Source organism: Notolepis coatsorum (assembly GCF_963971535.1).
Source record: "Notolepis coatsorum genome assembly, chromosome: 20".
NCBI lineage: Eukaryota > Metazoa > Chordata > Actinopteri > Aulopiformes > Paralepididae > Notolepis > Notolepis coatsorum.
The window spans coordinates 16,347,903-16,375,518 of NC_140184.1; the positions used below are offsets into that span (position 1 = coordinate 16,347,903).

The 27,616-nt window shown below is 46.2% G+C and overlaps 1 protein-coding gene across 1 annotated transcript in view; it reads left to right on the plus strand.

Annotated features, from left to right (window-relative positions):
- Nucleotides 1-27,616, plus strand: part of zdhhc1 (zDHHC palmitoyltransferase 1) — a 65,028-nt gene that overhangs the window by 12,581 nt on the left and 24,831 nt on the right. The window contains exons 5-7 of the mRNA XM_084337677.1: nucleotides 783-907; nucleotides 5,538-5,693; nucleotides 7,508-7,629. Of these exons, the coding sequence (XP_084193803.1) occupies nucleotides 783-907; nucleotides 5,538-5,693; nucleotides 7,508-7,629 (403 nt within the window). The remainder of the gene's footprint in view (nucleotides 1-782; nucleotides 908-5,537; nucleotides 5,694-7,507; nucleotides 7,630-27,616) is intronic.

Genomic DNA, 27,616 nt, shown 5'->3' on the forward strand with positions numbered 1-27,616 from the left:
GATAGATACCAGTTTCCTCTCTGTGTGTTCAGTAGAAAGCTGTCCGGCTGCATGTTAGCCTAGCTTAGCACAATGAATGGAAGCAGACAGCGTTGGCCAGTTAACACCTCTCCCATAGTTTAAGCTAGGCTACCGGTACTGTCTGCTTCCATTTGTTGTGCTAAGCTAGGCTAGCATGCAGCCGGATAGCTTTCTGCTGAATGCACAAAGAGGATACTGCTATCTATCTTCTTGTCTGATTCTGGATTCTGGATTCTGACTCTGATTCCCATAATGTTGGCGTGTTCCTTTAATGATGCACCAATAGAGGTATTGGATATCTTGACCGATACCAGGCTACAATTGGGCATTGTGATCAGAGAATCTCCGATACTGAGAGACATTGTTAAGTTATGTATTAATATGATAGTATGTAACTGCTTAACTGTTCCACAAGAGGGCGCTATAGGCGTAAGGAGACGCAGCTATTGTAGTTGACGTCAGGTAGAGGGTATAAAAGGGCGTGTCTCTTCCTCTATCTACCTCTCACGGAGAGGAGGTCTCGTGTACTTGAGTGTGCAATGTGAAAATAAACCACGCCGGTTAAAGTCTATACTGTAGTCTATACTGTTAAGGAAAATCAATTCATCAGATCTGTACTATTTGTCAGCCGTTATGGGATGTTTAGTACTGAGTAAATGTTATACTGCTTCCCTAGCATTCTGTCATTATAGACCTGTTCCTTCACAGATACAGTAATCATTCTTCTGCGTTTCCTCTGTCTCCCTCCCTGTGTCCTGTAGGCTGTTCCTTAACAGTGTGATCTCTGCCCTGCTGGGGATCTGCCTCGTGGTGACGACGGCCAGCTACGTGTTCATCCAGTTCTTCCTGGACCCGTCCAAGCTTCGCACCGACAAACACTTCCAAGGTAGGCAAGGCCAGAATAACGCATGGTAATGGAAAAACCTGGAAAAGTCCTAACTGTATCCTCCTCTAACTGTAAAAATATAGATTCTTCAATATATATATATCAATACTGAATATTTGAAACTGTTTCAATACTCGTTTGCGACACTATCGATGCCAGTTGCCTGCACCCGGTACAGTACACGCACGCACTCACACACACACGCACTCACACACGCATGCACGCGCGCGTGCGCTCACAGCCCCGCCTCCTCCCAATCATAGGGCTCAGTGCTCAACTCCTCTCTTCCACTTCACTTGAAAATAGTTTGCAGTTGTTGTCTGTTAGAACCTCCGCCACCGGGTTTGAACAAGAAAACAACAGGACTGTTACAGGAGCACTCTTTGGAAATCTTTCGCTTTTGAGGCGAATTAACAAGGAAAGGCAAAGGATACGTTACTAGTGAGCCCACATACAAGCGATGCTACAGAGCTGTGCGGGATGTTAGCAAAGCACCTAACATTAAAGAACGGACACAGCAAACTCTACTCTATAAAGAGGATGGTCACAGCTGAAGCATTAAACAAGATGTCTCCGACTAGATGTCCCAGAAAGCTAAGCTAACTCCCCTCAGAGCTATCAGGCCTGAGAAATCAGACAGCTGGGTTGCAATTGATTTAACTTTGACTATGGTCAGTAAATAATGCCGTTGTGCTTGAGAACACACACCTCTATAATAAAGCATAAGAAGGCGATGCAGTACATATACATTTTTACTTCATTTCTAAGATCATTTAATTATATACTTGTGTAAAAAAAATTTAAAGACATAATCTAACATGAGAAAATAATGTATGTTTCTAAAAATGGTGATATTTATCTTTAGTAGTAATTAGGGATGTTCGATATTGGCTTTTTTACCGATATACCGATATAGGGTGTGTTCACATCTGAAAGTCCAGGGATAGTCCGGACTTTCTAATTTGTTTACAAATTAGATCCGCACCAAATGTGAAAATGATACATTGTTTAATTTTGGTCTGCGTTCACACTACCCTGTTTGGTGCGGATCTAATTTGTAAACAAAGAGAGAGAGAGAGAGAGAGAGAGAGAGAGAGAGAGAGAGAGAGAGAGAGAGAGAGAGAGAGAGAGAGAGAGAGAGAGAGAGACCGACCTAGAGCCATTTCCTTCCTGCGTAAGCTGTCAACTACTAGACAGCTGACGACTTCTCGGTTACAGTGGGTGACAATATTGTCACAAGGAAAGATGAAATTACCTACCTGGGTTCCATCCTAGAGGCTAATCTTTCCTGTGACAAAATGGCATCCAATGTAATAAAAAAAGTCAACCAACGAACGCGATTCTTGTACCGGATCTCCTCTCTGGTAAACAAGAATACCCTGAAGACTCTAGCAGGAGCACTCATTCAAGGGTACTACGACTATGCTTGCACCTCATGGTACCAAAGCACCTCAAAGGCACTAAAAAACAAATTACAAACATCTCAAAACAAGCTAGTCAGACTACTACTTGACCTGACTCCTAGAACCCACCTCACCCCCCCACTTTGACAACCTAGGATGGCTTAGAGTAGACGACAGAGTACAGCAACTTGCAATGGGCCTGGTCTACAAGATACACTACGCGACCAAGGTACCCATGTACATGTCAAAATACTTCCCAAAGGTCAGTGAATACCACGATCACAACACCAGAGGGAGCTCCACAAATCATGTAAAACCCAGATTCGGCTCAAACAAGGGACTAAACACGTTTCGCAATTATGCCACATCAATGTGGAACGCCCTGCCTAAAGCTGTAAAGGAATGTGAATCACTACCCACCTTCAAAAACACTCTCAAAAAACACCTACGTGAGACTGCAATTCGAAACTGGCCCCTACAAATGTCCTAACCTAGTTGTACAGTAAATGACCAAGTAAGGCTTTGTCAACATTCCAATGTACAGTGTAAAATGTGTGTGTGTCCCCTACCCAACCCCCCCCCCCCCCCCCCCCCCCCCCCCCCCACCTCCAATGTACAGCCCTCACCCAACCCACCCAACCCCACCCCACCAACCTCCTCCAATGTACAGTTTCTACGCCAAATGTATATACACTCCTTTTCTGGACACTTTTGTATCACAAACAGTACTGTATTTGCAAATCTGATATGTCATAAATGTATAGATGTAGCAGTACTGTCTATCTGTATGTCATGTATGTCATATATGTTATGATGAATTGAAAATGGGGGACCCTGGTGGAAACAAGACGAAAGTCTTTCTCTGGTCTGCATCCCCTTAACAATTGTATGTATTGAGATGTACTGTACTGTACCCATTCTGCAATCTGTTAATAAACTTTTCAATCAATCAATCAATGCATAGAAGCAGCTCGAGATGCGTTGTTGTTACAGAGCTGCACGCTGCTATTATGAAATTACCCAAAAAGTATGTAAGCTTTTTTTTTCTTTATCTGAGAGAATGTCCGCGAATGTCCTCCTCACGCAGGAGAAAGTTGGGGGGTCCGCGCGCGGCGCGAGTCTAGAGTAGAGAGAGAGAGAGGAAGAGAGAGACTGCGTCTAGAGAGGAGAGAGAGAGAGAGAGGGAGGAAGAGAGAGAGGAAGAGAGAGACTGTCCGCGTGCGGCGCCAGTCTAGAGAGGAGTAGGCTACTTTGCTTCCTGGATTAGGTACTATAGTTCGATTGAAACGAACCGAGTCCCAACTTTTCAAGAGGACCATGGTTCGGTTGTTTGGTCCTCATTATAGTTCGGTTTGCGTTCACACCTGTACAAACCAAACGGACTATCGATCTAAAGGGACCATGGTCCACTTAAAGGGACCATGGTCCACTTAAAGTGGACCAAACAGAGTAGGTGTGAACGCGCCCTTAATTTACGATACCGATATCAACCGTTATCAACCGATACCGATATATGCAGGGTCCCCCCCCCAGGTAATTAACATTACATACATCTTGTCGTGTAATTAACACAACATTATGCATACTTTGACAATAAATAAAATTATAATTTGTTCTTACTTGCTTGCCTGGGTAAATAAAGGTTAAATAAATGTAAAAAAAAAAGAAAAAAAAATAAGTTTAACCGATACCGATATTTTCCGATATCACATTTTTATGCCAATATCGGCCGATAATATCGGTAGGCCGATAATATCGGACATCCCTAGTAGTAATAGTATTAGAGAAGCTGGTCACATAATATGACAACACTCAATTACTCTGAGATACAGACTATACAGTATGGCATGGTAAGAGATGCATTTTAATGCTGTGGGACAAAGAAACAGTACCACTTTTCCAAACCTGGTTGACAGAACTCATTAATATGCTACACATGGAGAGAATACGCTATGAGAACGCAGGGAAACCCAGCAAATTTAAAGACATTTGGCAACCTTTTCTTGACTATCCATCTTAAAACTAACAAACGACTACATATACTGTAGATATCTAAAACAATGTGAACTTATAGAGCACTGTTTTTGTTGTGTGATGTTTCTTCCCTCGGCTCATTGCTCTCTATAGGCATCAACTAAAGGGACTCTTGATGGCCTGATGGTATTCTGTACAAAGACTATAACTGGACTATGTGGACTGAATGTCTATTATAGATATATATTCTCAATATCTGATTTGATATGTCTATGTCTAATACTGGTAAGAGACACGAAGGAGTGACTGGTTGTCTTGTTTTTTTAATTTAAATTTTAAATGTATTTCTTTTTGGGAGGAGGGGGAGGGTATATATATTTAAATGTTTGTCGCTGTGATGTCTTGATTTTGTCTGTCCTGTCTGCTTTGTTTGTATCTGTTAAAACACTGAATAAAAATAATATCAAGAAGAAGAGAAGCTGAGAAATTCAGCCCGAAGGTGGAAAATTCAGCCCGCAATGAAAACAAGACTCACAGCCTACGCTAACCTACCAGCTCACAGCTTACCCTAACCTACCAGCTGTATCTAAACAGACTCACAGCCTACCCTAACCTACCAGCTGTATCTTAACAACAGACTCACAGCCTACCCTAACCTACCAGCTGTATCTTAACAACAGACTCACAGCCTACCCTAACCTACCAGCTGTATCTTAACAACAGACTCACAGCCTACCCTAACATACCAGCTGTATCTTAACAACAGACTCACAGCCTACCCTAACATACCAGCTGTATCTTAACAACAGACTCACAGCCTACCCTAACCTACCAGCTGTATCTTAACAACAGACTCACAGCCTACCCTAACATACCAGCTGTATCTTAACAACAGACTCACAGCCTACCCTAACCTACCAGCTGTATCTTAACAACAGACTCACAGCCTACCCTAACATACCAGCTGTATCTTAACAACAGACTCACAGCCTACCCTAACATACCAGCTGTATCTTAACAACAGACTCACAGCCTACCCTAACATACCAGCTGTATCTTAACAACAGACTCACAGCCTACCCTAACATACCAGCTGTATCTTAACAACAGACTCACAGCCTACCCTAACCTACCAGCTGTGTATCTTAACAACAGACTCACAGCCTACCCTAACCTACCAGGTAATGTATTGAAGGTAGACATCCCAGTGTGGTGACACCGCTCTGCTCTACACACTGTTGTTCTGTCTGCAGTGAGAAATGAGACAACGGTGTGGTTCATCTTCCTGCCTGTGGCTCCAGTCTGCACAGCAGGAGCAGCCATCCCTGCCCTGGCTGGAGTCACCATCACCCTGGGCCTGCTCTCCACTGTGCTGCTGGGTCACCTGCTCTGCTTCCACGTCTACCTCAGTGAGTCTGTCTGTCTGTCTGTCTGTCTGTCTGTCTGTCTGTCTGTCTTTACAGTATATCTACCTGCTATCAGGGCATCTCTTCTGCTTCCACGTCTACCTCTGTCTGTCTGTCTGTCTGTCTGTCTGTCTGTCTGTCTGTCTGTCTGTCTGTCTGTCTGTCTGTCTGTCTGTCTGTCTGTCTGTCTGTCTGTCTTTATATCTACCTGCTATCAGGGCATCTCTTCTGCTTCCACGTCTACCTCAGTGAGTCTGTCTGTCTGTCTGTCTGTCTGTCTGTCTGTCTGTCTGTCTGTCTGTCTTTCTTTCTTTCTTTCTTTCTTTCTTTCTTTCTTTCTTTCTTTCTTTCTTTCTTTCTTTCTTTCTTTCTTTCTTTCTACCTGCTATGAGGACATCTCCTCTGTTTCCACATCTACCTCAGTGAGTCAGTCGGCTAGGCAGTCTGTAACACGCATGTCTGTGTGTCTGTCAGACAGTCTGTCAGACATACAGTCTCCCCCTAGTACAGTACAATACAATCTGGTGATGAGTGTCCAATAGCCTCATTGTACCTATATACCAAAATAAGCACATAGACTGGGTGTGAAACTAACAACTTTCCAGGCCTAAATACTGTTTGTCCTGTGGCTTTATACTGCAATAGGTTACATATAACATAATGATGTGTCTCCTCTATTTATCCTCACAGTATCCAGTCCTTGTTCCAAATGGGAGAGGGATAGTGTACCCATGACACCCAGTGTCATGTGAGTCTAATGATGTTGACTTGCACTAAGACTAGGCTGGTGTGTGTGTGTGTGTGTGTGTGTGTGTGTGTGTGTGTGTGTGTGTGTGTGTGTGTGTGTGTGTGTGTGTGTGTGTGTGTGTGTGTGTGTGTGTGTGTGTGTGTGTGTGTGTGTGTGTGTGTGTGTGTGTGTGTGTGTGTGTGTGTGTGTGTGTGTGTGTGTGTGTGTGTGTGTGTGTGTGTGTGTGTGTGTGTGTGTGTGTGTGTGTGTGTGTGTGTGTGTGTGTGTGTGTGTGTGTGTGTGTGTGTGTGTGTGTGTGTGTGTGTGTGTGTGTGTGTGTGTGTGTGTGTGTGTGTGTGTGTGTGTGTGTGTGTGTGTGTGTGTGTGTGTGTGTGTGTGTGTGTGTGTGTCCTGGTTTGTATGTAAACATCAGTATCCTTGTGTTGCTCTTCTAATTGTGTTCTAAAAGCTTAGCCTGCTAGCAGTACAGAGATAGCTACTCTGCTGTTACTTGTGGTGCAATATAGAAAGACGCCACTAGAGGGCATTTGAGAGGATGATGTTAACCGTGCAGCTTCTAGACCAGCAATTCACATACTGTGTAATATGGTGCGCGTCATTACTGACATAATAACACGTTTGACTTAGAAAACTAGACACAAGGTATAGAACTAGTGATGATCACCCACTAGGGCGTCTGGGTATGAGGGCTGGGTATACACACACACACACACACACACACACCAATTAGGGGGCGGTGGTGGACTAAAGGCTAGAGATATATAAATGCAGTCCATTTAGAGACGCAGGCTTGTGACTAGAAGGTTGCTAGTTCAATCCCCCAGTGGCCAACTGTGTCAGACTATGGTTGTACTGGGTAGCACCCGGCTGTGAACGTGTGTAACTGTGTCAGTGTGAAGCAGGGAGTTGCTGAAAAAGAGCATCCATGCTTCCATCCATCCAACATTATTGTCCAAAAACATTGATTATTTCCACTGTATTGTTTGAATGCTTTGGTAAGACTGACCTGAAGATTGATTTGAGTTGAGCCGGCGTGCGTCTAACCCTCTCCTCTCTGCTGTGTGTTCAGTGTGGAACAGGCTGAGTACCTATGAGTACATAGTCAGACAGCGCCACCGCCAGGAGAACAGAGGCGGCAGCAAGAACACCGCTGGGAACGACATGGGACCTCCCACACTCCACCTCATCAAGGTACAACACACAGCACGACATGGGACCTTGACATGTGGGTTTTGAACATTTCTCCCAGGGAAGTGATCAGAAGTCGACAAGACTCTCTGAAACCTGGATTTCCCAATCCTGCCAGCACTCGCTTCACTGGGAGGAAACCTTGCTGCATGCCCTCCTTCACCCCCACCTGGGCCAATGTGCACAGAATTAATATACTGTATTGCAACCAGAGAGAAATGATTGGTTTAAGCGTACATTATTAGGCACAACTATTAATATTAATATGGGATCATCAAAGGTTTACACCACCCCTCTCAACCAGAGGCATTGTTATTCTGATCAGACTATTCTGATTATTAGTAGACTATTAGGGTCCATGTAAGCATAGCTATTCTCTTTTACAGACCAAATTAAATAGCATTCATATTGTGTTTTGCTTTCATGGTTTGACATGTTTTCCGAATTTAGGCAGGACTTTCATCTAAATAAGGACTTGATTTCAACCTTAATCAAAGATAACCAATTGGAATAAAGTTTTACATTTGGGGGGAGGGGACTAGTGGGAATTGATCATCATATTTGTTGGATGGAATTGTTTAGGTCTGCTCCCAATGCAGGGTGGGTCGGATTGTGAAAAGGAAATCTGTCTAAATTTTTAGATCATGTTTTGGTACATAGTGGTATGAAGTATCCAGGTCTGTAGTGACCATTTTGACCGGAGGAGAAGAAGAAGAAATCCTATACCAAAGCATACCAAAGTCAGTGGCAAAAACAAGCACTTTTAGTGGACATACAGTACTTTGACGACGTGCCCAAATGCCCCCAAGGTGCCGTCTGAAGCAATCTCCCTCAATATTGGACCAATTCCAAAAATGTTGTTGCTATTAGTCCTCCAAATTATGGAAAAATAGGGGGTTAAAAATACCCTTTAATAATTACCCTTTAAGAATTGTAACAAAAATTATAGGAAATGGGTAGGTGGAAGGAGTAATGTGGTTATAATTATCAAACACACTTAGCCAAGAACTGAAGCTCCCCACTGGACAATGGTCAGGGGCTTTTATTGAAAACAAAAAAAATCTAAAACGTGGTAAATACAAAAAAGAATACTGGCTCCCATTGGAGCACCTGGCTAACTAGAAATCCAGTCCCTAACCTGGCTGGGCCGTTATCTGGCTGATCGGTTTCAACAAAACTCATTTTCAGAGTTTTCTCCCTCCCAGCTTTGTGTCCATCCGAGCTGAGCTGGTGAGGTGTTTCCAGTGAACGCGCACGCACGCACGCCCGCACGCATGCACGCACGCACGCACACAGACACACACACACACACACACACACACACACACACACACACACACACACACACACACACACACACACACACACATTGTAAAGAGAGGGACCACCATCTACTAACCAGAGCATTGGTCTCTTTCTCCTTGGACATCCATACTAGGGGTGCGTGGTCAGCTACCAGAGAGAAATGCCGGCCCAAGAGCTAATATCAGAGACACTCCGGCGCCCACTTGTTAGCCTTCCCTCTCTACTGTTGCATATCTCTGCCTCTTCAGTCCATTCCACCACGAGGGGCTTGGTGGTTTTGGTTATGCCTGTGAGAGGAGAATGAGAGGAATAGGAGATAAGTCCCAGGAAGGTTTTTACATGGCTCATGGTTGATGTCAGGGCTACTCCTCAATAGACTGAACCTTGCACTCCTGTGGTTTCACATTTCCTCACCCGATGGTGACACCCAGGTATTTGGCCTCCTCCAAACCAAGCTTGCACTTTTTTTTGGATTGGCTGTTAAACCTACTCTGCAGAGAGCGTCCACTACCACTGCAAGCCTGTCCAAGTGGCACTCCCATTCCTCACTGTGCTCCAGCCACCTTCCAAAGGCTAATGGAGAAGGTGCTGAAGCCTCACCACGAGTATGCATATGCAGCTGCTGGGGCTCTGTGCAGGCCAACACTGTGTATTGGTAGAGCCCCATGGGGGTAGCAAACAGTGTCTTCTCCTTGGAGTCAGCTGCTAGAGGCACCTGCCAATACCCCTTGGTATATCCAGTGTGCTGATGTACCGGGCCTCCGCCAGATGGTCAATCAACTCATCCACCCTATAGGCATACTGTGGGCCCATTCACTGTAATGATCCCCCTCTTCTATGATGACCCTTGTGGCCTCTGGGGTTTTGTAAGGCTGCATTTTCACCTTCTGACCAGGCTCTTATGTCTATGTGGTGCTCCACCAGGGTGCTCTGGCCTGCTATACTGGAAAACACATAATATGGTCCTGCTGACATCACCATGACACCTTCACCACCTGGGGAGGAGGAAGGAAACACACAAAGAAAAGCACAACATACCAGCACATAGATTTGAAAAGGGTTTCCGGCATCCTGGCTGGCACACTTTAACTGGGCCTACCCTTTCAGCTACCTCATAAGGTTCTTGTCAGGGGGCCAGGAACCTGTGGTCAATGGTGGGTACATGTACCAGCACTTTTTCTCCAGGTTGGAACTAACGTGGCTGTGCACCCATATTATAGACTCACCTCGGATTCCTGGGCGTGTGACTAGGGTTGGGCATCGTTTGGATTTGAATGATTCCGGTTCCGATTCCGATTCTCCATTTCGATTCCTGTTCTAAACGATTCTCGATTCCGATTCTTTGAGGTGCAGGTCAAAACAGGTCACAGCTTATTTCGCAGGAGATTTTTTTTTATTTTTTTTTAAATCTTTTATTTTCTTCATACTATTCACATTGTCAGTTGACTTGATACAGTTGAATTTGGTTGCTGTACTGTAACTAGGGTATTAATTAACAAAGTTAATTTTTTATTTTTTTTTATTTATTTAGAATCGAAATGAACACTTTGGATGCCATGCCCGAGATTTCTCGGGTTTACCCCCCACGGGTTGAATGCCCATCACGAGAATATTCATTTTATTCATTTTTTTATTTATTAGCGATCTAAAATCATATTGCATCAAGCGAGCCTACCGTTGGAGTTCCAGGCACCCGCGGCGCTTAGATGTGAAAAAAGCGCCCCCTATCGTCTCCCAGATGGTAAATCACCCTTTTGGATTCGACTCAATGAAAGTGAATGGGAGAAAGGATTTCTGACTCCACATTTTACTTCTCACTGATGTAACCGGGGTCTACCAGAGTTCATTCTGGAGCCGCTGAGCCGCGAGGATTATGTGTTACATTTACATTTAGTCATTTAGCTGACGCTTTTATCCAAAGCGACTTACAAGTTCTGTACGACAAGACAGCAAGAAGGGTACAACTCTATCAGCTGAGTAACAATGTTTATCAAAGTGTTGCGTGTTACAGTGTAGGTTAGTTTATTAGGACAAGTGCATGACAGTAAGGTTAGTCATATATATATATATATATATATATATATATATATTTTTTTTTTTTTTTCTTCTACTGTATACACGGTTGTATACTGTATACACGGTAAGTTAGGAACCGGTTCCTATTAGAACCGGTTCTCGGTGCCCAACCCTACTTGTGACATAGGTTCGGCTGAACATGACAACTCGGCTGAAGATCTGGAGCAGCTCCCGTGCAATGCCCTTCGTTGTCATGTTCCTCAGGGGAATGGCCTCAGGTTACCTGGTATTGATTGATTGATTTTATTTATAGATCCAAAGACACAACAAATCCAAGGGATGACATGCAAAAGTGACAACACTTATTTCCAGCATGGTCCCCGGTGTTCTGACCAAAGGACATATACAAATAACATATAAAACAACACATGAAGCAAAAGTCCAATACAACAAATCCATATTCTACATATCTAAAAACAAGTCAATAACATCCTGACCAAATACCATAAAATAGCGCATTTCTTATACCATCATTAAAACAACAATCAAAGTATGACCTGACAGCTATCCGAACACTTTACCCCCAGAGATATGAGCAAACCTGACCTTTAAATATTCCTCTAGATCCTGACCGTTTTATCCTAAGTGGAAGGCTGTTCCGCATTGAGATCCCGGTGTAGAAAAATTTGCTCTGACCCATAGACTTGACCCGCGGCACCTTACAAGAGTGAACACTGGCCCTGGTATTGTGTCCATGCTGCGTATGGACCATATTGATCTGATACTTCTAGCTCAGAAGAACTCAGAGTTATCTCAATCTCCCTGACATCCCTACCTGGCACCAGAAGTGCTGAATCATCTGCATACAATAATAGTTTACATTTCACAGATGCTGGCATGTCATTGACATATATCAGAAATAATAGAGGACCTAAAATGTATCCTTAAGGCACCCCACATACAATGTCCAGAGGTTCTGATATGACGCCTTCCACCTCACATATTTGAGTTCTCCCTGTGAGGTAAGAAGTCAACCAACTGACAGCAGTCTGACTAAAACCCATGCACTCAAGCTTTGAGGCCAATATAGCATGGTTCACGGTATCAAAAGCTTTCTGGAGGTCGAGCAAGATCATTCCAACATAATTGCCATCCTCAAAATGTTGCTTGATGTAGTCAATAAGATGAATGAGACAGGTCTCTGTGGAGTGGGCTTCTCTGAACCCTGACTGGTGTTCATACAGCAACTTGTTGTCTACTAGATACTCCTCAACCTTCTCATAAACTAGATGCTCAACTATCTTAGACGTAACTGTTAAAATAGAAACCGGCCTATAGTTTCTAACGTCTGTCTTACAATTCTTCTTAAAAAGGGGGACAACCCTGGCCTTTTTTAGTTCAGACGGAAATTTGCCTTGGTTAATCGACAAGTTAATATGTGCAATTGTTCTAGAAATGACTTCCCCTTATCAAAGCACACATTATCCTTTATTTCAAGTACAATATTTCCATTTCTAGCTTTGTTCTTTCCTGTGCAACCTAATTCAACCTAATTGTCCACAGTTTCTCGGGCTGGTGGGCATTTTCCACAATGGAATCTATATAAAATTGAGATTTGGCTCTCCTAGTGCTATAACTAGCTTGATTTCTGAAATAAATAAATCTCTCATGGTCTGTGGGCAGTTTTGTCATTTTAAACTTTCTAAAATAGAAATCACGTTTTCTAATCATATTAAGAATATCAGAGGTCATCCACTTTTCACTTCTCTGTTTAATTATACACTCCCTAATTGGAGCTACATCATCTAAAACAGTCAAGAAATGACTTTTAAAAAGATGCCAAGCCTCATCAACATCCTTGCTACCCAGAACATCAGACCAGTCCCTCTCTAAAAGTGTCTGTTCAAACGCCTCCTTTGAGTAGGTCTTAGTGCATCTAAAACTAATAGATCTGTGGTTCCCTGGATTGGTCTGTTTATTTGATATTTTCAGAGTCCAATATATTACATTGTGATCACTCAGAGCAATGTCAAGGACTCCTGATTGGGAAATCCTTTCCTGTTCCGATACCAAGATCAAATCTAAAATAGACTGGCTGTTTACAGACACTCTAGTTGGCTCCTTTATTAACTGCTTTAGACCAAACACTTTTCAAAAGTTAGCCAGTGATTTCACTAGACGGTTTTTCCACCCTCCTCTGGGTCATTGGTCAGCCAGGTTTTGGACAACCGAGCTTGGTCATACATTTGGGCTCTGGCTGTCGTCTCTGGATTGTATTTCCACTCGTGAAACCTTTTGAGCTGGAGCATGCAGGCAGTAACCATACTGTACCTAGCCAAAGTATCTTTCTGTATATTGGCATAGACTTTGGCCTGTTCAGGAGGGAGGTCAAGATAGGCCTGAGAAAAGGTCTGCCCAGGTGTTTTCCAGCCAACCCTCCCTTGCGGCAAATGCAACAAGGTATGCCTCCACTTCACCTTTTTCTTTGTCATTTACGGGATGAATCTGCTTGGGTTAGGTTGATCCCCAACTGACCCCATACATGTCTGTTACTCTACATGGATGAGGGCGTTCTGCTGCCGTTGTTCTGCCAGGAGCTCTTGGTGCTTAGCGTGCTGCTCCAGACCGATCTTCAACAGTTGTTTCACAAGGTCCTCCATGTTCCCCCTGATGGTGTTTGACTATTGTACAAACCAACTGCTATGCCCGTATTCTCCACCAAGAAACGTAACAGGGATGGGTAGGTCTAAGGAGAAATATTGTTCTACAATAATCAAACACACTTAGCTAAGAACCGAAGCTCCCCACTGGACAACGAAAGGAGGCTACAGAATTTATGGATCTTCCAAGAAATGTGTATTTTTGGCTCTCTCACTGACTGTGCTTGAAGATTAGTGTGTTCAAATGCCTCCCAGGAGGAGCTGAAAGGCATCCAGCCACACTATTAGTAGCCAACCCATTCAAGAAGCTTTTAGCAGAATTACCTTGAACTCGACCCTGATCGCCCAATGGTTGCTCTCATATTCATGCCTCTGTCTTGAATGGATTTCACAGCTTGGTGTTGTATTGCAAGGGTCTGTGCACTTCTTTCCCCTTTGTACATAAGACACACACACATCAGTCCCATAGCTTTAGGTGATCAGTTTCCTCAACTCATGTGACACACAGAGAAGGTTACCCATGGACATCATTGTTAAGGTTGTAACGGTAACCAGCGGGGAAGTTGGGGATTTCTACCTCTGCTTTTCACTTCTGGTCATTCATTTTTATGGGGATATGATTTATACACCCAGCTGGTAGTCTATGATAGACTATTGTTCATTCTTTCATTGAACAATAAATACATCATCATACATGCCTACACACACTATCCCTGCTTGCTAGTTTTTCAACTGCTGGCAAGCTGTTGTTGTCGGGCACAGTTTGAGTAACTACAGCCCAGAACGTCTCTGACATGCCAAGAGTTTTATAAACACCCTCTTTGTCCAAATGCTCTAAGCAGTGTGGTCTGCTTAGATATAGGTCAAAAGACCTATATGGCGCACTATCTCCCGATTCAATACTTGGGTGCCGATTTTGAATTAAAACCTAAAATGTAACCTACTTTCAGAGACAAAGCATATTATGAGTCTGATTTACTTTCCCTAATGCTCCAGTATCGGTGTCAGTTGATATCGAAGCCTTTGGATAGGCCTAGGCTCTGTTATGGAGTGACAGTATATAACGGCTTATTATAGAATTTATGTACAGAACATAGCTGGTTATCTAGATGTAATCCACATGTATATGTATATTCCTGAGTATAATGGAAGTACTGCAAGAAGCCAATGTGTTGTAGGAAACCAAACTAACTAGGTGGTTCCAAGTGGTCTGCCGTGCACACAATATGCCCATTTCACATTCTAATTCTCTCTCTCTCACACGACAATTCAAATTGATTACCAGACATCCGCACAACTTCTGCTCATCATCACAACAACAATGCTTGCTAATGCATAATGTTAACTAAATACAAAAATACAGCGCGTCTGCATGATAACTGTAATTTACTGTGATGTCCACAGTACACAGATAAAAAAAAAATTTAAAACATTTTCACCCTTCCTTTTTGAAAATAATTCCTGTTCACACCAACAGTGTTTTAGAAAATCTCTGTCCACACAACAATGCAAAAACGCACATATGAACTGACCTGATGGCAGACTGCAGAGATCTCTCCATGGTCCTGATCGACCTGAAAGCAGGCTGCAGGGATCTCTCCATGGTCCTGATTGACCCGAAGGCAGGCTACAGGGATCTCTCCGTGGTCCTGATTGACCCGAAGGCAGGCTACAGGGATCTCTCCGTGGTCCTGATTGCAGAGAAAATACTTTTTTTGCAATACGTATGTCGTGGACAAGGGCATTGGTCAATGTTTTCCAAAAGTGCAGTTTTAGCTCCATTTCACATTTTCTTTAAATCTCCACCCTGGAAGGTGTTTTCAAAAAGCTACATTTTCCGTCGTTTTCATGTGGACGGGTGGCCAAAACAGAGAAAATACTGTGTTTTAAAAAACATTCTGTATACGCATGGACAAGGAGTCGCTCCATTACACTCATACACTTATTACTATCTCATGTGTTCACTTTATTTAAAATGTTTACACCCTATAAAATGTATGCAAAATAATATTTGTAAAAATACTGAGCTAATTAACCATTTAACTGTTAATCCATTTATCCTTGCTCATCCCTAGGCTGTAAACATGGGCTATACCCTTGTGCTTAACTCATTCAGGGCCAACAGCGCCCTCTGCTTATGGCCCTTCGGTGCCAGTGCTTTATCCAATGGAGGATAGGACTTATTTGTGAGTGCTTAAAACATATCAAATAGCAATAGACTAAATAACACAGTGATCGTCAATGAGTTGCTTCCAGTCAACATGCACGAACCAGATCATTGTTTCATACATACATTTCCATTTTATACCGTGATGAATATCAATATATTTCTAGGGCGTTCTGTCTCATCTCAATAAACTCCAGCAAATCAAGCTTAAATGTATTTCCTTAGAAATCGTGCCATTTGTCGCTTGATTTATGAATAGTTTTCAAATAAACGCTAGATTATCGATAGTATGTGTCCTCATGCACGAAGAGAAGCAGGGTCTGAAAAATCGCTTCTCCGTACTTTGGTCGGCGTGAACCTCACACACACACACGCTCCGATGGCGGTGAAAGGAACATCTGATTAACCCAAGATTCGTAACATAAAGTCCTTACCTCACATCTGATGTCATGCAAAAAGATTAATCCAATTCCTGATCGCCATTCCAAATATTGATCGTGTTTATTGATCCAACGTTATATATCCAAAACACATAATCCACACTGCTCTGAGTGTCCCGGTCCATCTGTTATAATGATACTGCATGCCAATTTTTTTGATGCACAGTCCCAGGGAATCCAATCCAATGATGTGCAATACCATCTGGGAGACAATAGGCGGCGGTATTTGCCCTTTGCAAGCTCAGACCCATTCCCTATGATAACGTCAGGCTGGATGGATGAAAAAGGAATTGATATTGCTAATAAAAGAAATATCGATTAAAACCTGAGATTTCTCGGGTTTGGCGCCCAGAGCATGGCGAGTTAACCCGGACTATCTCAGGTTTGGCCTCCAAAGTGTTAATGCTTCTGACTGGAAACACTGGGTGACAGAACAAATATTTTGGTCTGCCTGGCTATTTTGCAGTGGCAATCTAGTGAAGTTAAATATTGATTTAACCATTTTGAGAGCAGTAAGTGTCCAGTAACAACTAAGAAGACGTCATTTATATCAGACTACAATTAATGTTATGTTCTGCAGTGTTTCGGCTGCTTAGACATTTGGCTTATTTGACCTACTTAGCCTACTGTGCTTTTAAGAAAATGAGTTTCTGTTGCATTTTACGAGATGTTCTTTTTCTTTGTTGTTGTTGTTTTTCACAAATTGCACCCTGATGGTAACCATGGATACCTAACTGTTGACAGTGATGTTGAAGATAGTGGGAGTGCGGGTGTGTCAGCCAGCGGCTCTATGTCTGTCTCAGAGGTCCAGAGGAGCAATAGAACACTGGCGGAAGTCCCTCTTGAAGGGAGAGGCTCCAGGAAAAACTGAATAAACTTAGAACTGGCCTCCATCCTGCATCACCTCTGCCTGCCTGCCTGCCTGCCCGCCTGTCTTTAGAGAGGTCTTTATTCGGCATGCAACAACACAACAACATATAATGGGCGGCACACACACAGAGGAATACACACACACACACACACACACATGCAATTGTCTTTCTCTGGGTCGCCGATGCGATTGAGCTCTGCTCTTAACCCATCCCGTCGTCCTTCCCCCCCAAGGGCTGCCGGGAGCAGACAGGGCGTCGGCGAGGTACCGCGCCCGGGGACCAATCCAAGTGCTCCTGCCGTCTTCGTCAGGGACACGACAGTGTCAGCGATCTGTTGTGCATGTTTTTCCATTGGATTTCTCTTATCGGGGGGGGGGGGGGGGGGGACATTTGCGAGCACGGGGAGAACATGCAAACTCCACACAGAAAGGTCTGGGAGATCCCCCACCTGGGTACCTGGCATCGCGGAAACCTGGTCCCCGAGCGGGAATCGAACCCTGGACCTTCTTGCTGTGAGGCGACAGTGTTAACCACTACACCACCGTGCCGTACGTGCAGACCTGTGAGCTTCAGCACTAGCAGTGCTTCTGGTCAGACCGCCAGGTGAAGCCAGGAGCTGAGCTCCAGCCAGGGGACACAGCAGTGGACAAAGTGTGGGATGGGAAACTTTGGTGTTTTTTTTGGTCCTCTTTTTTTTAGTAATGGCTCCCTGCAGACCAGAGGACAATGGAGTAATTTAGGAGACTCCAAAGTATCCCATGCTGTTGGGTTTTAAGCTCTAAAGCAGCTACCCATATTATTCACTGGAGCAAGGTGGAGAGCAGAGAAATGTTAGCGTCTCAGCCTACATCTAATCAGGGTCAGTGATACGTTGTCATTCATCTTCTGATATTGTGCCTGCAAGTTGTGTGTGAGATGTTGACTGGTGTTCGCTGCTGCATTAAGTCTTCCCACCTCTGTCGGAGGCTGTTTGAATTGACTGAGCTGGGCTTAACCGGGTGCACTGAGTCACATTTGAACACTGGAGCAACTTCTCTGTCACAAGGGATTTCTGTCACATAAATGAAAATGCTAAATTACCATTAAAATGTGTGAAAACAGCTGTATACTTTGATTAATGCATTCAGCTGTCCTGACTGCGGTGAGAAGTTCGTTCCACCATTGTGGAGCGAGGATCGAGAATACCCTGCTTCACTTTGAAGGAGCTTGGACAGGAGTGGGTCGGAGGCAGCCAGAAGATGCAGAGCGCAGGGGTCTTGAGGGTGTATAGTTAGAGACCATTGACCGAAGATAGGAGCGAGCCGTTCCCCTTGCTGTACGGTATGCCAGGTCAAGGACCTTGAAGCAGATTTGTGCGGCAATGGGAAGCCAGTGCAGCTCTCTAAGAAGTGGGGTAACATGGGTTGACTTTGGTAGATTGGAGATCAGAGGGGCCGCTGTGTTCTTTATGAGTTAAAGTGGTTTGGTGGTGGTAGCCGGTAAACCAGCTATCAGTGCATTGCCGTAGTTGAGGCAAGATGAGTTGGGTGGCTTCTTTTGTTAGGAAGGGGCAGATCCTTCTGACGTTGCTCAGGAAGAATCAGCAGATTCTGGTTGTTGATGTGATGTGAGCAAAGAAGTTCAGCCAGTCGTCAAGAACGACACCTAGGTTCTTGGTGGTCAGGGATGGAGCAAAAGGTCGATCCGCTTGGAGGATTTGACTAGCAGGTGAAGTAGCTCAGTTTTGCTTAGGTTCAGTTTGAGGTGATTGGTCGTCAAGGTCAGACAGGCAGGCTGAGATCTGAGACTTGGGTATCTGAGGGAGCATAGCAGTGATATGAGAAGAAGGCATGAGTCATGATAATGTTACCCAGACATTTGGTGTAGAGAGAGAAGAGGAGGTGTCCAAGGACCAATGCCTGGGGGACACCAATCTGTAGGGGGTGGGGGGCAGACATGGTGCCTCTCCATGATACTTGGTAGGAACGGTCATTGAGGTAGGATGACAGCCATGCCACACAGAGCCTACAACTTCTGGTTCTGATGGTTGACTGTGTATGGTAGGATCTGATGGTTGACAACATATGAACTCATATGTGTTAAAACATACTAAGCTAACAGTTATCCTACATATGAACATGAACTCATGTATATGTTTTAAAACATACTAAGCTAACAGTTAGCCTACATATAAGCATGAACTCATGTATATGTGTTAAATCATACTAAGCTAACAGCTAGCTTAGTATGTATACATGAACTCATGTAGGCCTATATGTGTTAAATCATACTAAGCTAACAGTTAGCTTAGTATGTATACATGAGTTCATGTTTATCTAGTCTAACTGTTCGCTTAGTATGTTTTAACACATATACATGAGGTCATGTTTATATGTAGGCTAACTGTTAGCTTAGTATGTTTTAAAACATATACATGAGTTAATGTTCATATGTAGGATAACTGTGTTAGCTTAGTCTATACATGAGTTCATGTTTATATGTACAGTAGGCTAACTGTTAGCTTAGTATGTATACATGAGTTCATGTTTATATGTAGGCTAACTGTTAGCTTAGTATGTGTATACATGAGTTCATGTTTATATGTAGGCTAACTGTTAGCTTAGTATGTTTTAACACATACATGAGTTCATGTTTATATGTAAGTAAACTGTTAGCCTACATATACACATTAACTCATGTATACATACTAAGTTAACAGTTAGCTTACATATAAACATGAACTCATGTATGTGTTAAAACATACTAAGCTAACAGTTAGCCTACATATAAACATGAACTCATGTATACATACTAAGCTAACAGTTAGCCTACATATAAACATGAACTCATGTATACATACTAAGCTAACAGTTAGCCTACATATGAACATGAACTCTTTATTCCTGCGCTGACTCCACTTAAGCACACGCAGGCCTCATGCTCATAATCGTGCTCTCAAATGCAAACACACACACACACCTCCCTGCCCCCTGTGATCCTTGGCTGGTCTTCCGTTATTAGCCGCTTGCTGGGGTCACTATGGCAACTCCCTGTTGGACTTGGCACGGTGCACGGCGGTGACAGAACCCAGCCGCCAACGACCCACCTGTGTCTGGCATCTGCGCAAAAGAGCTTAGCCCAGCTGAGCCAAGCCTAGGACTCCCTCACTAACGCCTACCACATAAACCACACTAGTCTCCTATAACTCACACCAGCCCCACAAAACCACAGCACTGCCGCCAGAGAGATACAGCACCCATCTCTCTCTGACAACAAAGTCACGGAGGTGCCCTGTTTCTTTCTGACGTTACTAGGTAAACAGAGGGAATATTGCTGTGTCATGAGAGGGGTTGTAAACAGCACCCCTTTTCACTGAAATCAACAAGCTGTATTGACAGTGTACTCGGGTGGTCCGTGGCCGACTGTAAGGTCCTGAAACACCCCTCCTCCTCAGGGACTGGATGTCTTTTTACTCTGTCCCCGAGGACTCTGGTTTACCAGGCTTTTCTGGGGATATTCGATTGGATCTATAAATCTAGATGAAATCAGTAGGATATCACATTTCAAATTCCATCATAATTAGGCGGCTGGGTGGTGCAGCGGACATTGCGCTTGTCACCAATGTAAGAGACACCGGGTTCGAATCCGGCTGTCGGTGTTGCCTCCGGCTTGGGCCGGCCGTCATACTAACTCAATTGGCAGAGTTAGCGGGTGGAAGTCGATGGGTGGTAATCTGGACGTTGTGGACAGTGACTCCTACAGGTCGGTTGGGGGACGCCTGCACAGCAGAGACAGGAAAATGGCGGGGGTAGTGTGAGCCTTCCACACGTTACACCTTGCCAATGAGAGTCCGTGCTGGCAGGTGAAAAGATGTGACAGGCTGCCTCCTCGTGTATCGGAGGGGACACGTGATGCAAGGCTTCTATCCTCCCTACAACCGGCCAGTGGGGGGCATATGCGAGCAACGTTCAAGACAGGGGAGGGGAGAATTGGCACAGCAAAATTGGGATGGGAGAAAAATAGAAAAAGAGGAGAAAAAGTGGATACAAAAAATATATTCCATCATAACTAGACAAGCACATTGAGTGATTCATGATTTTTTTAATAGTGCCAATGTGAGGCCAATAAAAACTTCACGTGCCTCCTTGCTATTGCAGCAACATATTTGTGAAGTTTGGCGCAAATCAGACAACACGTTCACAAGTAACAAACCTATTCCTGTTTTAAAATCAGTAAATTAATGTTACCAGCAAATTTAGAAAAGATTTGAATAAAAACATATTGCCAACGGGATGAATCCGTAATATCCCTGTCATTTTGTTGATGTAATTACCCTTTACTAATTATAGTATGTTCTTATTATGGGCGGCTGGGTAGCGCAGTGGAGAATGCACTCGCCTACCACCGCAGAGACTCTGGGATCGAATCCAGCTGTCAGCGGTACCTCCTGCTTGGTCAGTCGTCCCTACTAACACAATTGGCAGTGTTAGCGGGTGGGAAGCCGGTGGGGTATGAGTCCTGGTCGTTGTAAACTGCGGTTCCTACTGGTCGGTCAGGGCACCTGTTCAGCAGGGAGGGGATCTGGGGGAAATAGCATGAACCTTAGTGTTACAAAGGGTCAGATTAAACCGAATATATATATTTATTGCCTGAGATCCCATGTATAATATTTGTATATCGTTTGATATCCCCTGTATATTCCTTGTACAATATGCACTGAATATCCCTTTAGTCTAGCAGCACAGACCATAATATTCGTTCCCCTATTGGAAGCGATCCCCTGGCGCCAGGTACCGAGTAAAGCCTTACCCCCTCGAGCTGACTTGAAAGCTACCGCCAGGACTTGCCCAAACATGCCCGCTTTCGCCCAAGGCTACGAGACAGTGAGCAGGCTGGCACCATCGTTTACCCCCCGCATATATAAATATAGCGCGGCGAATACAGAACTCCCCTTGCAGTTCCTTTTCAGTTCGCCTTCAGTTCAGTCTGGTTCAGTTATCCAAGTAACGTCTCACCCATTACGCAACGTGGGCATAGCAGGGCTCGCATTGCCCCAAGATAGTCTCGTGTTATCCTAATACGTCTGTTTGTCGTATCGTTCTCTATTCATTAGTAAACCTTCATTACGAGTCAAAGACCACGTGGAGTGAGTAATTGTGCGTCGACATAGAGCACTTATTGCCCGTGCTAATAGTATAGTAACGTCAAGTTTAACCGTGCATTACCGCACCGGAGGACTTACACCGGAGCAGCAGCACCACAGAGGATTTACACCCCGCCAGCGGTGCCACTCTCCGGGCAAGGATTATTATTCTTCATTCATCACCACGCTGCTGGAAGCAGAGAACCGCCTACCCCACTGCTGTGGGATCCACGTGCCCGTGGAGACCATCACTCAAGCCCGTTTCTGTCGTACCAGAGACTCCACAGCTCTCACCTACACGGCGCGCATCCTGGGACCAGGTTGCTTTCCCCGCTGCTCCAGGGGTGATATCGCCCCCTTGAACCATTGACTTGCCTAGAGCTTTGCCTCCCTCTGCTGGCTTACAACCGGTAGTACACCCTATCCCAGGGTACCTAGATCTAATTACTTAATATTTACTATTGATTTGCCTGCACATTCTATTTGCCTTATAAGCGCAATCTAAGCAAAGTATATTATGTAACAATATTCCCTTTTATGTAATAAATATTATAAATTAGTATTTCGTGTGGAAAACCGTGTTATTGTTGGAGTGTTCTAATCTAATAATACTTATGTACAGTATTGGCTAGGAGTACATAGACGGTAGTGATTAATGATATCAGTACTTGATTAATACAGTCAGGGAATTGTACCCCTCAGTTACAATTGGTCCTTCGATAGCCGAGATAATAATTAGCGTAATATTAATATAATATTAATATTGACATGGCCGATGACGAACACTCCACAAACGGTTCTCCTAAGCTAGATCGCCCGCAGCGCAGACGACAGCCACCTCCCTACCTAGAGGCATACTCTGTCAGTCCAATACCTAGCTTTAAAGGAACGGTAAACGCGGTAAAAGTAGAAAGTAAAATTATGTCTGACCTTAACAACCAGGTTACCCCGACCACAGAGGCCCTAGTGGGTTCTAATGTAACTGACCAAGCTCACGGTGGGGACCAGGAGGGAACTGACACGACTTTACCCCCAGACAATACCGAAGAAATAGTCCCTTGCCCCGATCAGCCCCGGGAGGAAGACAACCCTAAAGAGACGCTCACCCAGGAGACGGATCTCCTCGGTACGCAACAGGAGAATGGATCTCCAACCAGTACTGCCGGGAGCCGATCGCCCCGAACGGCGTCTTCCCCCAGCGAGGCGGACAAGATGCTGGCGCAAGCACTCATCGCCACCCTGGCAGCCTCCACCGAACGCGATCGACTTCAAGCGCAACAGACGTGCGAGCGCGAACATTACGCAGGTGAGCGAGAGCGCTTCCAGGCGCAACAAAGGAGCGAGGACGACCGAATAAGACTGGAGACCAGACGCCTCCAGACAGAAGAGAACATCGAGAGAAGCCGCGCCGACGTCGCAAATGCACAGCTCCACGCCGCCCATGCCAGCGCCAATGCCCAGCGCGACGTCGCCAACGCACAGCGCGACGCTGCCCAGGCCAGCGCCAATGCGCAGCGCGACGCCGCCAATGCCCAGCGCGAAGCAGCGCGCGACGCAGCCCATGCCCGGCGCGAGGCAGAGCGCGACCGGCTGCAGGCGGAGCTGATGGACAAACTGGTTGCCATGGCGACACCCCCTCACTCCGCACGGAGCTCCCAGAGGTCGTCAAGACATGGGTCTAGGACACATTCCCCTACCCGACGAAGCGACCCGGGACCCCGCCTACAGGAGGAGCCTGTCCACGTCTCTGAACCCCCTCCCCAGCCGGTCCATACGAGACCTAGCAACCGGGGTACAGAACCGAACCACGCCGAGAGACTGAACAGACGACTCCAGGTCCTAGCAGAGGGAGATGAGGAGGAAGAGGAGGAGTGTCAAGCCGACCAGCAGCAACGCGCTCTGGCCCAGGAGGCCCAGTACAGCCCCGACCCGCAGCCACGTACTCAGGACCAGGAGGTCCAGTACAGCCCAGAAGTCAGCCCCGAGGCCCTGCGTTACAAACCCCCGACTCAACTCACGGGTGAGTTTGACGCACCGTCAGCCCCGAGGAACAGCACCTGGGTACCCGACCTTCGGTACCCACCAAGTACCAGCCCAAGACGACACGCCAGAGGAGACTCGCCTAGGAGGCCTCTCCCCCAACGCTCACCGATGTGCCAGTCATCCATGACATCATACATTGCCACGCCGTCGATTCCCGACTTCGCCTATGAGACTCGAGCACAGTACACGGAGCTCCGGATGTGCCTAGAGACAATGATGGTGGATGTCGCTGATGAACGCCACAAGTATGCAATATTACTGAAGCACCTGAAAGTACCGCGGGCGCACAATATAGCGCTGGCCTATGCCTCCTCTTCGACACCATACACAGCGGCCCTGGCGGCGCTGGACCAGAGATATGGACGTATATGGGATTACGTAATAGAAGAGATAAGGCATATTGACCGCTTACCCCCAGCCACAGACAATCGCTCACTAGACGACCTGTCAATCAAAGTGCAGTCCCTGGTGGGGATGCTGGGAGCGCAACGGGAGAAGGGCAGGCATGAGCTATACGCCAACTCTAACGTTGAGAGGATTTTGGAGAAGCTGCCACCCGCAAGACAGGAGCGCTTTAGGCGGCAGAGGGACTACCGAGATCCCGACGGCCCCGAGCCATCCCTCCTTGATCTGGCCGACTTCCTGGCGAGAGAGGTCAGCAGCTTACGACTGGACACCTTCGGGCGGAGCACGCCAAGCTCCAGAGAGGGACCCAGGAGAATAAATGATGGAAGAAGATCGGTGACTGTCATGCACCAATCAGAGTCAGTACCGCAGCACTCCAACCACAACACCCCCTCGACGAAAGAGGACCAGTGGAAGATTGAGTGCCAGTACTGTGAGGGAGAACATCGGCTCCACCAGTGCGAGGATTTCAAGAAGCTGACCACGGATGATGTGAGCCAGTGGGTCAAGGACCACCGCCGCTGCTTCCGCTGCGCGCGCAGCCACCTAGCAGCTGAGTGCCACCTGAAGAAAAAGTGCAGCAGGTGCGGTGGCACCCACCTGGAGGTTCTGCACGACATCAACAAGCGTCACCCAGGACAACAGAGTGGGCCCGTCGCGGTAATGTACCATGCCGAGGCGGTGGCACCAGAACCAAAGTTCCACCAGACCGCTCCCTTCTGTCCCGACTGCCACGGCAGACACTGGCGGACAAGGTGCGACTCGTACCATATAGAGTCTACGTCACCACCCGAGACAGGAGTGCTCCACATAGACCCCCAGCACAGCGAGACCCCCCGAGTGCTCCTCAAAGTGGTCAGAGTGCTCCTGAGCCACGGGGACAAAGTCATGGACACTTACGCCGTCCTTGATGACGGGTCAGAGAAGACCCTTCTGCTCGCGTCCGCTGCGGCCCAGCTGGGACTGCGGTGGAGCGAGAACCAAATGACGATTCGGACAATAAGAAGAGATTTAAAGACGATAAAGGGCGAGAATGTCTCCTTCACTATCGCAGCAAGCGGGCAGCCAGAGCGACGGTATAGGATTACAAATGCTTTCACCAGCCAAGAAATAGGACTATCACAGTACACCTACCCCATCCCACAGCTGATGGATAAGTGTGCGCACCTGCGTCAACTACCTATCCCGCTCATAGACGGCGCCACCCCGACCCTGTTGATAGGCTCCGACCATGCAGACCTCATCGTCCCGATAGACCGGGTCCATACCGGAACCCGAGGCTGTCCTGCAGCAGTCGAGACCCGCCTAGGATGGACATTACAAGGCCCCCTCGCTAAATCTCTCAACCGAACAGCAGCCACTAGCTGCCTCCACTCCAGAGCGACAGAAGAAGACACCGGCCTCTCCCCCATACAGCAGAGGCTATTGACATTAAGCGAGAGGCCCGTGAGAGAACCGTGGGTACCAGAGGGAGTTCGGAACTCCACCCCCCTCAGCTGCGCCCCAGACGTAGCTAACCTCGAACCCAGCACCCCAAGCGACTCCTTGACGGGGCGGCCGGGACCGGCCCCTCCTCACACGGGGTACAGAGCGAACAAGAGAAACAGACGGAGGAGGAGAAAGCACAGCCAAGCCCAGATCAAAGCAGTCTCAGGCCCGCTTCCTCCTAAGCCCCCCTTCATCCCGTCCAGTCGTCATGACCATAGACCAGTCACCACCCCGAGCTGCGTGGCCGGCCGGCCGCGTAAGCAAAGTGACCACTGGTACCGACGGAAAGGTCAGAGTGGCAGAAGTGCTCGGCCAAGGGCGGATCTACAACCGACCCGTGGCGAGGCTGATAGAGTCGCCAAGGCTCCCCGACTTGCCTAATGACGACCATGACCCCTGACTTTGTGAACTGCCCGACCCCTCACAGACATTGAGTGGTGGACAGTGCGGTTAATCTGTCCCTGCTTAGCTAATTAGGTGGGACTAATTAGGGGGCGGCTGTTACAAAGGGTCAGATTAAACCGAATATATATATTTATTGCCTGAGATCCCATGTATAATATTTGTATATCGTTTGATATCCCCTGTATATTCCTTGTACAATATGCACTGAATATCCCTTTAGTCTAGCAGGACAGACCATAATATTCGTTCCCCTATTGGAAGCGATCCCCTGGCGCCAGGTACCGAGTAAAGCCTTACCCCCTCGAGCTGACTTGAAAGCTACCGCCAGGACTTGCCCAAACATGCCCGCTTTCGCCCAAGGCTACGAGACAGTGAGCAGGCTGGCACCATTGTTTACCCCCCGCATATATAAATATAGCGCTGCGAATACAGAACTCCCCTTGCAGTTCCTTTTCAGTTCGCCTTCAGTTCAGTCTGGTTCAGTTATCCAAGTAACGTCTCACCCATTACGCAACGTGGGCATAGCAGGGCTCGCATTGCCCCAAGATAGTCTCGTGTTATCCTAATACGTCTGTTTGTCGTATCGTTCTCTATTCATTAGTAAACCTTCATTACGAGTCAAAGACCACGTGGAGTGAGTAATTGTGCGTCGACATAGAGCACTTATTGCCCGTGCTAATAGTATAGTAACGTCAAGTTTAACGTGCATTACCGCACCGGAGGACTTACACCGGAGCAGCAGCACCACAGAGGATTTACACCCCGCCAGCGGTGCCACTCTCCGGGCAAGGATTATTATTCTTCATTCTTCACCACGCTGCTGGAAGCAGAGAACCGCCTACCCCACTGCTGTGGGATCCACGTGCCCGTGGAGACCATCACTCAAGCCCGTTTCTGTCGTACCAGAGACTCCACAGCTCTCACCTACACGGCGCGCATCCTGGGACCAGGTTGCTTTCCCCGCTGCTCCAGGGGTGATATCGCCCCCTTGAACCATTGACTTGCCTAGAGCTTTGCCTCCCTCTGCTGGCTTACAACCGGTAGTACACCCTATCCCAGGGTACCTA